General features: G+C 36.7%; 1 protein-coding gene across 2 annotated transcripts in view; it reads left to right on the top strand.

Moving 5' to 3' along the window:
* The window catches only part of LOC140239201 (F-actin-capping protein subunit beta-like), a 191,202-nt gene that overhangs the window by 821 nt on the left and 174,067 nt on the right, over positions 1-16,314 (top strand). For both annotated transcript variants that reach the window (XM_072319083.1, XM_072319082.1), the window contains exons 2-3: positions 8,791-8,880; positions 14,248-14,369. In XM_072319083.1, the coding sequence (XP_072175184.1) occupies positions 8,791-8,880; positions 14,248-14,369 (212 nt within the window). The remainder of the gene's footprint in view (positions 1-8,790; positions 8,881-14,247; positions 14,370-16,314) is intronic.

Below are 16,314 nucleotides of genomic sequence, written 5' to 3'. Positions count from 1 at the left end.
ATAAACATTTTGTCGCCCGCTTGCGCTACGACCGTACGAGTTGATGCAGAAACGAGAAATGAATACCGTGAAAAAACAAACCGACTCATCTAATTTATTTCAATTACGATGAAAAGTTTCCTAATGAAAATCAAGTCAAATTCATCAAACAGTCCTTCAAAAGTAATATCGAAGGATTCAAAATATATTCAAATATTATTGGGGAAAAAATTACGACTAGAAAAAAACAGCAGCTTGTCGAAAAAACGCGTTTAAGTACGCTTTATATATATTGTCAATAGAGGGCGGGGTGGTCGGTCGATATGAGCCGGGCAACTGAGTGCGGAAAAAATGACACCCCACGCGTTCGAAGCCGCCATCTAGAGCGCGTACCTCAGATGGCATTTTCAGTGCGCGCTTGTGAATCCGGAGTATTTTCTCCACACGTGAGTAAAATTTCAGGCAAATTGTGAGATTTTTCACGTTTCTATTGATAGAAAAACGTTAGGTGTCCGATATTATGGACACCCAACCATACTTTGTGACATGTGGTGTGGGACATTGTCATTGACATTGCATTTGCAACTTGCAAATGTAACTTGTTACAATTTTCCTTATGTAAATTAAAATTAAATGTTAAAAGTGTATTGACTAGCTAACGTACGAGCGCATGTAACTCCGTTAGGTAGATTTTGCCAGTCTGTTGTGTTTCGTTATTTTTTTTACACAAAAAAACCAATCTAGAATAAATCAGTAAAGCATGCTGCTGCCCATATTACTAATAATTCAACCATAACATGATTAATGCCTTCTAAGATTTAACTGCAGACAACATGTGGTAGGAACCTACAGTCTGGTAGCCCGACCAGATGCTGTGCGAAGCACAGTATCAGACAGATGGGGCATTGCCATCAAAGTGGTTAGTGGGGAACCACAACACAACTACAAAACTTATAACAATTTATACCGTTACTTACATTTGTACGTTACTCACATAAAGTGCATGCTTACTGTATGTAAGGTACAGAAGTCTATAGAGAGCCCTGCACGATAAGTCCATTGAACAAAAAGTGGCATTTTCTAGCGCAAACCCCAACCGTCGGGTTTCATCATTGCAGAATTCAAAATGGCACGTTGACCACTCGGCAAATGCAAATTACACTGTACAATGTATGCGTGCGTGGCTGGAAGTGCAGTGGTCTACATGTACTGCGTGCGTGCGCTCTTTGATAGCAGCATGGTAGACAGCGTGACCTCTAAAAGTGCATTCCCGATCGCCTGAACTGCCGATTATCAGATGTAATGTTCGCACATGCTGTATATAATCTTCATTTTTGGTAAGTTGTGAAATGTGTATGTCAATATCGATAACATAGCTATGTAGTATCATTAATGAAGATTACATTTAATGAGTTTGAGGTGAAAAAAAATGATGTCAAGTATCAAAACTCGAAGCGATTGTAAAGCAATCGCTGAGCTCTCTTTGTGTTGTGGGCCATTCCGGTACAGCCCTGTTGCTATTTATACAGCGACTGGGCTGTGTATAGTTAACAGTCTGGATGCTTTTGCAGGCGCTACCGCGCGGTAGTGCAGTTTGCACCGGGTACCTAAATTTCAGTTTTATGGCATAAAATTCAATCTGTAGCTCAAAACAATATGTGAAAGCCTTTTCCCATGTACATCTCTGGGCTCATCATCACTTTCAATCCTCAAAATGATGAATTTTCACGTCAAAATCAACAGTACACACATACATACAGTCACTCCTTGGATCTGAATGTAGCGATCTCAGAGTGATCACAGCGAATTCTCTCTATTATCTTTAAAAAGATAGTCTTGTTTCCTCTGTCTGTGAGCTTGTACCTTGCTTAAGTCTTGCTGCAGTGATTGTATTATCAGTCACAAAGAATGTATACTTACAGGCCTCCAGAGCAGTTGATCCTTGACTTTCGTTGTTTAACCTGTTGAGGATGGTTTGATTTTGCTACATGTACAACACGCATTTCCAATAGATGCTTACCCAAGTATACTCGGAACTTGTCCTCAACAGGTTAATTTGATGTTTGTGTGTGCATGTGTGTGTGTGAGTGTGTGTGTGTTAGATGGGTGTGTGTGCATGCTCTTATATTTCTTTTTGTGTTTCTTTCCATTCATCCTTCCCTTCATCTACACATCCTTCTATCAATTTAAGTATCTTTTTTTCTTCCTTCATATGATATTTGTTTTTTCTTTCTCCATACATCTTTTCTTCCTTTTTCATTGTATACCTTTCTATCTCTCTTCCTTTCCTCTTCAATCTGTCTCTTTTTTCTTTCCTTCCTATTTTTTTTTTTTCATTTTCATTTTCATTTTCATTTTCATTTTCATTTTAAGGCTACTTTCTATACGAGCCGTTAACGATCGCCCCAACACTGTTCAGGCATGCTAACCTGGAAATATTGAGCTGCACATTACTTGAATAATGAGACCATTCTGAAGCAAATAATTTTCTCACAACAATAATATGTACTATTAAATGAATCCCACAAGGATTGGAACAATCATCCTCCAGCATTCCCACTGATCAGTTACTAGCCATCTCCTTTAAAATATCACTTTTTTCCCCCATATCTCGCAAATTGTTAGAGGTATCTTCATGGAACTTAATAGTACAAGTTGTACGTTGTATATATGTGACCGTGCATCACAAAATGACCAAAAAGTCGCACACACTGATTTTGTGTGAGGACTGAAAATAGGTGAAATGGGTCAACCAAGCCGATCTTGACTTTTTCATATTTTCTGAAAGATGAAGTCTTCTTCTACATTATGCTAAAATTTGGGATCATAAAACGGGCAGGAAAGTGTGTTTTTTTAGCAGTTTATCTCGAACATTTTTTTGCAGAATAATAGTGTGATAAAGTGTGTCTTTAGAGTCTCGTTTTCATTTCTTAAAAACCTTGTACACTCTCTTCACTTTCAACTCCTATAACTTTTGAAAGGATGATGCTACTGCTTTGAAAGTTGGCATTAATTAAGGACAGAATGTGTTCATAAGGCATGCTCAATTTCAGTTTAATCTGATAATCCTTTCATTGTTGTTACTCCAGTGGTTTACATCCTGTTTTTGTCCCATTCATCGCACAGCCAGCACGGCTTGGTAAAGATTACATGTAAGTGCTTGAATGGACACTGTACTTCAGATCTAGAGCCTCTTTTCTCAGTTCACACTTTTCCATAGTGTGTGCCTTCTTTCCAATATTTAGATAGGTTAGGGGAGTCCATTTGGTTTGAGTTATACATCATTTTAAAGCTTAAAGTCTGCTCTTTCAGAATGTGCCTTAACTAATTTTCATGTCTGGCGACTTTCTGTTTGTTTTGTGATGCAGAGTCACATATCGTCGCTGGGGTGACAAGACCTCGTATAGATCTGCAATTTTTGTGAAAATGACTGTTTTGGATTAATGGTCTAATAATGGGTTAAGTGATGTCCTGTCCAAATCCCAACTGTCGTACTAAAAAAATGAAGCCACCACAGCATGTCAAAGGAAAGGCTATCCCATTCGCTACAGTGCTTTGGCCATCATGTTTTTTGGCTCTCCTGAACATTTGACATTTTGTATTGTAGATAACGAGGTCTTGTTGCCCCAGCGACTATATAGTATGCATATGTACTGATTGGCAGTGATTATCTAGGGAATATGAGGGGTTTTATCACGATGGTCAGGGGTCAGAAGTCAAGGTCAATTCCTCAAAATTTCACTGTTTCCCCTCATATTTAGGCAATGCCTGCAGCATTTTTGTTGAAACTTAAAGGGAAGATAAACCCCAAGAGCAATGCGGATTGAGTGAAAGCAGCAACATTAGTAGAACACATCAGTGAAAGTTTGAAGAAAATCGGACAATCAATGCAAAAGTTATGAATTTTTAAAGTTTTGGTGTTGGAACCGCTGGATGAGGAGACTACTAGAGGTTATGACGTATGAGTGGACAACAATACCAAGAAAATACAAAGAAAATTCTACAAAAATCCATTTTTCATGAAAATTACAAATTCCATCAACTTGATATTGACAGGATATGTTAAGGGTAGCAATTATTCCCCATGCTTTCTGAAAGCGGTTGATCCATTGCTCTTTCATAATTCTAGAAAAGTGAATTTTTGTTGAATTTCCTTTATATTTTCTTTGTATTGTTGTCCACTCATACGTCATATCCTCTAGTAGTCTCCTCATCCAGCGGTTCCAACACCAAAACTTTAAAAATTCATAACTTTTGCATCGATTGTCCAATTTTCCTCAAACTTTCACTGGTGTGTTCTACTAATGTTGCTGCTTTCACTCAATCCACATTGCTCTTGGGGTTTACCTTCCCTTTAATATCCCTGTATTACCCAACAGAGATTCTCTTGGAACTTTCTTGCCAGAAAGTCAAAGGTCAAGTGAAAGTGCTAAATTTCACTTCTTCCTCCATATCTCGAAAGTGACTCAAGGTATCGTGAAACGCATGTTCTACCTGACACTGATTCTTTTGGGATTCTAGGGCCATAGGGTTGAAGGTCAAGGGTCAAAGGCCATGTTAAAATACTATTATTTTACTATTTAATACTAAAAGTGCACTTTTTTTTTTTCCATACAAGTGTACCTGGAAAATTACTCAACATTTTTATGCATAAATTTATAAAAGGGTCAAAAGTCAGGTAAAAGTATTCAAATCCCCAAATACCTGCACTTGTAGACAATACAGTACTAGCCATTCATCCAGTTAAATCTAGTTTAAAGAAAGTGAACATTCAATACATTTGTGACAACGCTGTCATTTTGATATTTCACCAGTTACGTTAAACTGTCATCACACGTTGTCAAGACATACTATAGACCTATATTGTATTCTAAGGAGAACCATGCATTATGGTGGTGGCATACCAGTCGCCATAGCGCATTTCTAGTTCATTTTCTTTCAATCAAACACACACAAGCACACACAGAACAACAACAAACCTCAATTAACCACTTCGTATTTAAAAACCAATACTGCAAGACTCGGTACTTACAAGTTGTACAAGCCAAGGGAAAGGAAAAAAAAAAAAAAAAACCCAAAGAGATTTAAAACATATACAGTATACTTTGTTGTGAAAATTTGTCATTTTGAAGATTTAAAGTGATGATGAGCCCATAAAGAGACAAGAAAGGGTTTTGATGTATTGCTCTGAGCAACAGATTGATTTTTATGCCATAAAACTGGAATTCAGGAACCCGATGCAAAACTGCACTGCACTGTAGTGCCCTTTTGTATGTGGTCGAATTTTGGCATGGAAGTTCAAACCCCGGTGTGGGTTTTTTTTTTTTTTAAAGAAATGTTAAAGGCATAATTTACCATTTGCAGATGAAACAAAAACCCAACATTAGTGCTTTAAAATAGATCTAAAATGTGAGTTAGGGATAGAAACAACCACTGTAAAAATTTGAATCCGTATAATCGATGTTAAGTATTGTTAAGTACATAAAATGTGAACAATAGTTATAATAAGAATGCTTCCAGACTAAACTGTATACAGTTATGGTTTATTGAGAAGCATGCTGATATCTCCCCATATTTTAGGCTTTATTGCAAAAATTTTATATGGTAGGATGTTTTGTGATACAACAGACCTACACATATGCATCAAATGTGATATCTTGAACATTTTTTAAATCACTGCTCCCAAAGGTATACTGGACCTTTAATCCTGTGTCAACTTTTTAGATCAGTGAACTTTACAGATAGTACTCAGCTCAGTAGATGGATACTTCAACAGGAATCCTCTGGCAGTGCCTGTGACTATGGCTACAGTTTGGTTTGGGTGCTGTTATTTTTGTACTTCAAAATACAGTGTACATGTAGAAACCTTACAATAGATTAGCCAAGGTCTACTCTAATTGACCAATGAGGTTCCTGTATAAAGTGGAGCATATTTGTTATGACTCTATATAAACTTTTAAGCTACATGTAATTCATAAAAAATATGGACATGAACCTGCTGTAGACTAGACTCTATAAAAATTGTATGGTACCCATTCCTGAATTTGACCTCCCATGCCAAATTTATTGAGTGCAGAAATGTTACTTAGCCAATGCTCAAATTTTTGATGGCATTAAGGTCAAATTTTGAATGACTTTTTTAAGCAACTTTCAAGAAACACAATTTTAGTCGTACATTTGTATAAGATTTCTGACATTTCGGTATCTTGTGAGAATGAGAAATATAATTGTAGTTTCTTTGTAACCGTATTATCAGCTAGTGCTAAATTTATTTAATGACAATAGAAAAAAACAAATCTCTATTCTTTTTCTAGAATGGACATTTCACACAAAGCTTGTTCAACAATTCTGACAGACCATAGTATTGTTGAACAAGCATGCCTTTTATCTTTTGAACAAAACCAATGATATGCATATATTATGCTGTATGCAAGTTATAAATGACATGTAAATATTTAGATATTACGACCTCTGGAAGGATGCTTTCTAGCTTTACATGTGAATAGGAAAGAGGGTACCATGACATGTAAAAACATGTAGATGATGCCAATATAATACAAGTCTATCTTGACACCATCACACACATACTGTAAATGATCATGGTGTACATTGTAAGTTTTGGAACTGCAGCTCTCACTGAGTCTCACTACTCTAGACCTTTATTGTGAATTGCATGAATATGTACAGAATTACATAAATATTGGACGTGCTCTGTTGAACTTTACGGGAAGAAGGTGTTATATTATACTCACGTATTCCAGTTACATACCGGTAGCTTTAGGCAAAGTGCAAGATTGTTGAAAATGTTTTTTTTTTTTCTTTCTTTTAATAGCTACCGTACACAGTGTATGTGTGCAGTGTAAGCCATATTAAAGCAGGTATACAAGTGTAAGTTGGGTGAGTGTGTACATGCAGTGTGATAGACTAGCTTACTGTGTGCTAGTGCCATACTGCTGATTATTATTGATGTGGAACTAGAAGAAACAGAAAAAAGAGGTAAAGGAGAGAAAAGGGAAGAGGAGGTAGATATCATGAAAAGAAGAAGAAGAAGAAGAAGAAGAAGAAGAAGAAGAAGAAGAAGAAGAAGAAGAAGAAGAAGGGGAAATGATGTGGGATAGGAATGAAAAGTAGAAGAGCAGAAAGATGTTGATTACTCAAAGAAGAATATGCTTTTGTTCAAGTGCAGTCTGGTCTGCAGCTTTGGATTACTGTACACTGAACACACAGGGCTCTGCAGAAAGTCAGCTTTTTTAACAGTAGATTGTCTTTTAGACCACAGACATTTCATCCTACTTCAGAGCACAATATCCAGTGACATTGATACATTGAACATCACTGCACTGAATAAAATTTGTACAGTCACATGATTGACGTCACACAGGAGGGTCAAAATTGCAGTGCTAAACCCAGCTACATTAAAACACTAATGCGCAGTAGACACAGTCCTTCTGAAAACTTAATGCACATTTTGTAAGATAAAAATTTGAAGCACTTTCACTGGAGGATTACTTTTAAGGGAAGAAATTAAAAAAAAAAAGAAAGAAACTGACTACATAAATGGAGGCACATGTACATTTACTGGGTGTATCTTGTTGAGTTTACTGATTATTACCAGTAATGCCTAATGGGTAAAACTCTGTTAGATTGCTATAGAATGTACCAACCAGTATTGATTTTACCCTGAATGCCAATACAATAATTGCCAAATCCTTGCGTGACAAGGACAGAAGTGACGGTCAGACTGTCATTCCAAATTTATAAAGCATGTACACATGTACACGGTACATTGTAGCAGTTTTGGGATGGGGATGTGCAGTGGACTTGCAAAGAAGTTTTGATTTGGAAAGGCACACCACTGGACACCAGTTACATATGGCACACATATTGAAATTCATGATTATATAGGACCAATCACTATATATTTTCTGTACTACCTACTTTTATCATATACATCTGTATGCTGTATGTCAGAATACAAATTGTGTGTGAAGTGCAAATGGTAGGGTGTTCTGTTGGGGTTGTGTGAATTTTTGCTCAGCTCTTCCTCTTCCAGCATACATGTAGGTACATTGTACATGTACCTTGACCTCCCTCTCTCTTTCTCTCTCTCTCTGACATTGAGAGCCAGTTTCTTCCACAGATGAAATGTGCAACTGTACATGTACAGATAAGAATCCAACACTTTAGAGTTATAGTCAGTGCCCTGGTGTCTTCAGTGTGTACTGCATTAATTACCCAGTGTTTATCTCACACATTCCTCAGTCGGTAAGCTGTGTAGTTTAAATGCATTCAATAATCACAGTGTTGCAGTTGTGTTGTGTCTGTGCTCCTTTGTAGCAAGTAAACATTGAATTGTACTATCTTGAAGAAGAAACTATTCAAGCTACAAATACATGTTGTACAGTACATGGAGCAAGTTTAAATAATGATATTGATAGGAATACTGTAAAACGAGAAATGTTCGTGTGGATTTTAATTGCGCGAATTTCGTGTGCGCCAACATTCGCGAAATTAGAATACAGTATGCGAAAGTTCTTGCCTACACAATATGCATGGGATGCCAGTGGCAAATTCGTGAAAATTTCATGCTGCGAGAAAGGCCACCGGCTCCAATTCGCTAAATTTTCATGCTGCGAATATATTGTGTTTTACAGTAGAATATTGTATATTAAACAGCTTTGTACAATGTGGCTGTGTGCTTTTGAAGCTCTATCACTACTCTATGTCAAGAAAACTGGGCAATTTGTATTGATAATGTGAGTGCAGAATGTATGAAGCATTAATGATTTGTCATTACGTTGCAATCTGCAGAGTGAGCGTCAGCTTGACTGTGCCTTGGATCTCATGAGGCGCCTTCCACCGCAGGAAATAGAGAAGAATCTCAGCAACCTTATCGATCTGGTAAGTCGGAATAAATCACCAAAAACTTTCTCAAAGGCAGCTACAGTATGAATTGTATACATCTCAATCTTGATTTATGAATTAACATAAATTGATGAAACAGTGCAAACATTTCCCTTGCTGCCAGTTGTCTTTGAGAATATGTTTTTAATAAAACAAGGTCAGACATTGTCAGTTCAGGGACCAAAATTCTTTGTTGTACAAGTACATGTAGTTGTAGCTGCATTGGGAGATGTTATAGATCAAGGCTGCAAGCTGGCACTGGTCTGCCGGTCCAGAGCAGTAAAATTCACTGTCTGACCAGTAACTTTTTCAGGAATGGACCTGTTAAAATGAAAAAACAAAAAACAAAAACAAAACAAAAACAAAACAAAAAGCTGGGTACCTACTGGTTCGACAGACAGATCAGACCAGTAAAAAAAAAAAAAATGGTTAGTGTGTAACCCTGTATATTATTTTGCCTTTATTGACTGAAACACTTATAAACTACTGTAAAAGTGGATATTTTCGCGCGACTAATTTTTCGCGCAAGGCCGGGTCAGAAGAGTTTCGCGTGTTTTTAATTCCGCGGAATCAAGACATCACGCACAGGAACGCATGGCAAGCAAAAATATTCGCGTGTTTTTATTTTCGCGCTAGTTTCTGGTTGCGCGAAATGCGCGAAAATTTCAACACCGCGAAAATTTCCACTTTTACAGTACAGGTACAACCTGTAAATATTTAACGTTGTAAATCTGATAAAGTCTTTCATAGTGAAATACATCGCAGTCTTCAGTTGATGTTGATAGTTTGGTTTAGTTGTACAAGTGTAGTGTAGCTGCTTTTGATTTTAGCTAGACTTATGGTTCATTTCCTAAATGTTGTATATCGTGTGTAACTTAGAGCTTCAAGTCAATCATATGACAGTTTTTCATGACCAAAATGAAATTATAGCATTATTATCTAGCAAGTTTTGCAAACATCAGAAAGACGTCATGTGATATTACAATGTATGTCCTTTGTTGAAACTAAGGTCATTGTTTTCATTGGTGTTCTGTAGTTTCTCTTTCAATTTGCATTATTAAGAAAAATCAAGACTGCATTGCTTTGCAGGCTCAAAAAAAAGAAAAAAAAAAAGCTTGCAAATTTTTTGACTGTGCAATCAGCATTTTCTGTCTGGAATGGGTTAGAAATTAAACCTTCTGGTATGGAAATGAAATCCCTGGGATTATTTCTAAGGATTTTCCTATTACTGTACATACATTGTATTAATGATGGAAAATGGAAGTGTTTCAGCCAGAATTTGTCTGGATAAAGTGTTTTATGGTTCCAATTATGCAGTGGAAATATACATGATGATTTTTTTTTTCTTAACATCAGATTTTTCTGCACTTAGCGTGTTTCCCACTAAAGTGGTTCCCGATTAACTGGTGAGGACTGTACTCTAGTGGGAGATTGACATTGGATACTGCAAAATTATTTTTGAAAGTAGTCCTAACTGTATTTTTTTCCCTTCATGCTTGTTTTCTGATTTATCTTTAGCTGATATGCATGAGGTGACATGCATTGTACAATCTTTGACCTGAAGAAGGATGAGTGGTTGTGACAATCAGAAATACTGGAGGAAATCATGTGTCAGTGATAGGATCAACAGGAAACGAAGAGCCAAATCTCAAGGGCCATATGAACTTGCTTGTGCCTTGGTTCTACTAGTATGAGATGCTGATTGTCACAATATAGACAAAATGGTGGAAGACACCCTTACATACACTGTAGTTACCTTTAACTGATGATAATAGAATTGTTTCTTATCTTTGCCCTCTTTCTGATGAAACTGAAACTATAAAATTCACCCTATTCAGCAGTCATGTTTTGATTCTGAATATTTGACGCCATTAGTCCCTGTTTAGTTTTCAGGCACTAAAACTTGGTGTCCTCTTAGCTACACTGATCCTATTTCCTGTTACGTGATTGATTTTTTTTTTTTTTTCCAGCTGAAAGGGGTGGTGCAGTTTTGATTTACAGTAGATGGGGCTGCAGGTTTCCAACTTTGTGTGTGCCGTGTGTGTGTGTTGTGTTTGTGAAATAATGAGAAACCCCTTGTGAAATAATGAGAAATCTCTTTTGAAATATGAAAGAACAAGTAATTCTTAGAGGAATTCAAGATCCAAGGTCCAAGGATCTCTGTTCATTGGCATTTAGTTTTTATACGTATAGGCCTAGGCCTATTAAATGCAAAGCTGTTCTGACATTTGATGAAGACAGCACTTCACTCTACGTGCCAATCGGCAGTCATAGTACTGTATTGGTTTAAAATAGGCTTGTCTTGGGAGTGGGCATAAAAGTGGATTGTAAATACAGGGCCAAAAAACAATAACAACCCCCCCACACACACAAAACAAACAAACAAACAAACAAACAAACAAACAAACAAACAAACAAACAAACAAACAAATGCCTAAATCACATTTTTACCAATTTACCTGAATAAGCATTGTCCAAGGGTGACATTTTCGGTAGTTGGCCCGGGTAAACAAGCACGTAGGCCTACATCGTCACAGTAGAATGCTCTTTCCTGCCATGCGTTATGTGCTGTTGGAGAGTCCTGCATACAGCAACATTGTACATCATGTAGCTTTGTTCGATAACCATTTGAAATGATATGAAATTGGCCCTACAAATTGCATAGCAGGATTCAGTGTATTCAGATGATGCCTTAGATATTTATAGGTGAATTTATTGTACAATTGTGTACATTATCCTCGGAGTGCTTGACATTTTTGATGCACAAAGGCCCCCCCCCCCCCAAAAAAAAAAAAATGAATAGTGACATTTAACGTTGTATGAATAGTTGAACTCAAGCATGGATTAGTTACATGTATTTCCACCAAGCGCAGAGCTGAGACTTCAGGAATTTGGAGGACAGCATTTGTGCACCTGTCAATGCATCACTATTCATGTGTGACTGCTGTATAAAAATGTAAATACCGGTACTGGGGTATTGAAACATTTCCTGCTCTACCAAATGATTCCCGGAACAATATCTTTGAAAGAAATGGTTGCCATCTGCGTGAGATCATGCGCACTATTCACAATTCTTGGAAACCAGTGATGTCATTTTTTTTTTTCAAACTGCACATCTCATGATAATCATTATTGCAACCATGATATGTGTATTGGTACAATGTAGGTGATAATTATAGCATAAAGTAGTCAGTGTTATATATAGTCCATACAAAATTAATTGTGACACTATACAGGTGTATCAATTAGCCATTAAATCTTCCTCCTCACAGGAATGCATAAAATTTTCCCTTTTAAAGGGGATGGCTAGTACTAAACTGATCAGTGGGAATCAGTGGAATGCCGGAGGATGATTGTTCCAATGCTTGTGGGATTCATTTAAGAGTACATTATATATGACACTATCTATTGTTGTGTGAAAATTATTTGCTCCAGAATGGTCTCATATTCAAGTAATGTGCAGTTTAATGTTTCCTGGTTAGCATGCCTGTACAGTGACGGGGCATTAAACTGCACATTACTTGAATATTAGACTGTTCTGAAGCAAATAATTTTCACACAACAATATGTATATAATGTACTCTTAAACGAATCCCACAAGGATTGGAACAATCATCCCCCAGCATTCCCACTGATTCCCACTGATCAGTTACTAGCCATCCCCTTTAAAGGCATTATTTACTGTTTGCAGATGAAACTGAAACCCAGCTCTAGTCCTTTAAAATAGTTCTGAAATGTGAGTTTAGAATAGAAGCAATCAATTAATGTAAAAATGTTAATCAGTACATTTTAGTACAAAATGTGAATAACAGTCATGATAAACTTGTTTCTAGAATAAACTGTTTACAGTTATCTGGTTTATTGAGAAAACCAGTGATATGTCCGCATTTACAATTTGTAAGTCTTTGTGATACAACTAACGTACAACTACACTCCTGCATCAAGGGTGATAATTCGAACAGTTTATAAATTGTTGCTCAAAATGGTAAATGTTAAAGCATACATATTGCATCTGATCGATGTGTATATACTGTAATAATCTGCTTCTTATCAAGATTGTTCAATACAGAGCTTTCCAAAAATGTGTCTTGTACCAGTTTTAAATGCATAATTTACCATAATTTGCAGATGAAACAAAAACCCAGCTCTAGTGCTTAAAAATCCATTGTATGTCTGCCCCTTCTGTGGTGATAACTAGAGTATGTTTCAACTTTCACCACATGCATTTTTAAAGGGGACATTCCAGACAATATACAGATATCCACTGTATACGCCTTTGTTTATTGTATTTAGCAAGTCTATTTTTTTTTTTTTTGGCCAATTGTCTGTCGGGACTTCCCAACAATTTCGCAAGTGGTAAAATGCATGATCGTGGAGTTCAGTACTGAATGGAGAAATGTGCAGTAAATGTTGCGTGCCACATTTGTGTCAGAATCAGTCAATATTTTTGCATGAATATGTCTTTAAATTCACGAATAGCACCTGACTTGCAAAATTCCCGAAAATGAAAATCGTGCCAAATACATGTATTCTGCATTTACAGTATTTCATATCATGTAAAATTGATAGTGCCGTGTACAGTACATGACATATATCGTACATACTGTAGATGTGTGGAATTAATTGTGGTCCTTGCAGAGCAGATAAACCTACAAAGTGTACTTTGTAAATCAATACTCTGAAAAACCTGGAACATAATACACTGAACAAGGATGCTACCATACAGTTGTACATACAGAGGCTCACATATTTCAGAAATGCAGTAATGAAATTCCCATGAAATACCACTTGCTTTAATAGCAAGTTCACCTAGGTGTAAAATCTAAAAGCATGTTTTGTTCTTTTGTTCTGTTTCCTTGAGCTACAGTCCCAATCATGCATTCTGATGTAGTGCTGCTGTGTCATCCTTGTTCACTGTGATTGTGTATGATTTCAGTCAAGTGCTAAAAATTCTGAAACTCTGTACCCAGTATATTCAATTTATAGTTGTTCAAATGCCAAAGTCTGAGAATCATCCAGAGACCCCTTTATTGCACAAACCTCAGTTATGAAGACCCTGTGTATGTGGCAAAACAATAGTTCATGTACAACTTGTAGGTTTGCACTGTAAAGGAGGAGTATAAATGTAAGTTTGAAATGAATGTCATAGTTTCAAGCAAAGATGTGTAATGCTGCACACATTTTTCCCCTCTCCTGTTTCATTTAAGGTGTGTAATGCTACACACATTTTTTCCCTCTCCTGAGAGACTACACAACACTTGTACAAGTGTATGCAACTGAAAACTTTTCATAAACTCACTAGATCTGTATCTTGCTTGTTCTGACCTTTGACCCCTCACCCCCTCCTCCTCCCTTACACTGTAGGTACCAGACCTATGTGAAGAACTGCTGTCATCCATCGACCAGCCTCTAAAGATAGCCAGGGACCGGGAATGTGGAAAGGACTACCTACTTTGCGAATACAACAGAGATGCTGACTCTTACAGGTGCGTAAGAGGTTACGAATTCCAGACTGAAAATGTGATTTGTAAAGGACAAGTCCACCAAGTATTTACATAAGGATTGAGTGAATGCAGCAATAGTAGAACACATCAGGGAAAGGCTGGGAAAAATCGGACAATCCGTTCAAAAGTTATGAATTTTTAAAGTATCTGCCAAGTCACTGCTGGATGAGAAGACTACTACAGTGTATGATGTCACATGCGTAGAACAATATATAAGGAAAATATAAAGAGAATTTCACAAAATTTAATTTTTCAAAAAAAGTGCATATTTCTTTGACTTGTCACTGACGTATGTCAAGGGTAATATTATTCAACCTGCCTTCTGAAAGAGGCAAGTCAAGTGTTCTTTTATTATGCGAGAAAAATGAAAATATGTTGAATTTTCTTTATATCTTCTTTAAAGTAATTGTACACATGTGACATCACAAGCTGTAGTAGTCTTCTCATCCAGTGGTGTCTGAACAGAAACTTCAAAAATTAATAAAACTTTCACTGATGAGTTCTAACATTACTAATATTGTTGTATTCACTCAATCCACATGCCTATGAAGGTGGACTTGTCCTTTAAGCTGAAGAAGATTTTGACAGATCATGGGTTTATGGTTACAACTTTGTTTTTATGCCTCCGCCACGAAGTGGTGCCGGAGGCATTATGTTTTCGGGTTGTCCGTCCCTCCCTCCTTCTGTCCGTCCGTCCTTCCGTCCGTCTGTAATGAATTTTGTGGACAAGGTAACTATCAAAACCTGTTGAGGTATCTTCATGAAACTTGACATGTATGTGTATTAGGGGGTGAAGTTGTGCCTATCAACTTTTGGGTGCACATGCTCAAGGTCAAAGGTCAAAAACATAAAATTTTACTATTTCCACCGTATCTATGCAATGCCTGAAGATATTTTCTTTAAACTTAGTGTATACATGTATTACCCAATTAAGATTCTCCGGTGAAAGTTTGGGTCATGAGGTCAAAGGTCAAAGGTCAAAGGTCAGAAGGTCAAGTAAAAACATTAAAACTTCTTTTTTTTTCTCCGTACCTTGGAAAATTGTTCAAGGTATCTTCATAGAACATCCATGTACTGACTGGCAGTGATTATCTAGAGAATGTGGGGTTCATGGGGTCAGGGGTCAAAGGTCAAGTGCAACACTTCAAAATTTTACTATTTCCCTCATGTTTATGCAATGCCAGCAGGATTATTTGTTTTTTACACTTGGTGTATGCATGTGTAACCTAATAGAAATTCTCTGGAAATTTTTTTTTTCTTTTTCTTTTTTTTTTTGCCTCAAAGATCAAAAGGTCAAAGATCAAGTGAAAGTGCTGAACTAACTTTTTCCTCCATATCTCAGAAGTGGCTCAAGTTATTTTGAAACTTACTACATATTTATGCATGTTCTACCTGAAAGTGATTATCTTATGAATTTCAGGGTCAAAGGCCAGATGAAAATATACTATTCAATACAGAAATTGCACTTTTTCTCCATACCGGTACCTTGAAAATTACTCAATGCATAAATGTATGAATGGGTCAAAGTCAGGTTAAAGTCCTTAAATCCCCAAATACATATCGTGTACATGCTCTCCTATTCATCCAATTAAACCTAGGTCGAGGAAGGTGTACATTCAACACATTTGTGACAAACTTGTCATTTTAATATTTTGCCAATTTTGTGAAAATGTAATCACACATTGTCCACATGTACTATAGACCTATTAGGAGAATCATGCATTATGGCGGAGGCATACCAGTCGCCATAGCGACATTTCTAGTTAGGCATGATTTTTGTTGTTGCATTTTCTCTTTCTGTGTGCTAATGTACATGTGTCATGTCTTTAGTAGGCCAAGTTAAAAAAAAAAGAAGAAAGAACCTTTTTCAACCCCTTTGGAGACTCAGATGGAAATATTTTAGGTTTTGAAATGTTTAGGGTTAGTC

This window comes from Diadema setosum, chromosome 15, assembly GCF_964275005.1.
Source record: "Diadema setosum chromosome 15, eeDiaSeto1, whole genome shotgun sequence".
NCBI classification, from domain to species: domain Eukaryota; kingdom Metazoa; phylum Echinodermata; class Echinoidea; order Diadematoida; family Diadematidae; genus Diadema; species Diadema setosum.
This window is presented reverse-complemented; position numbering and strand designations above follow the sequence as displayed.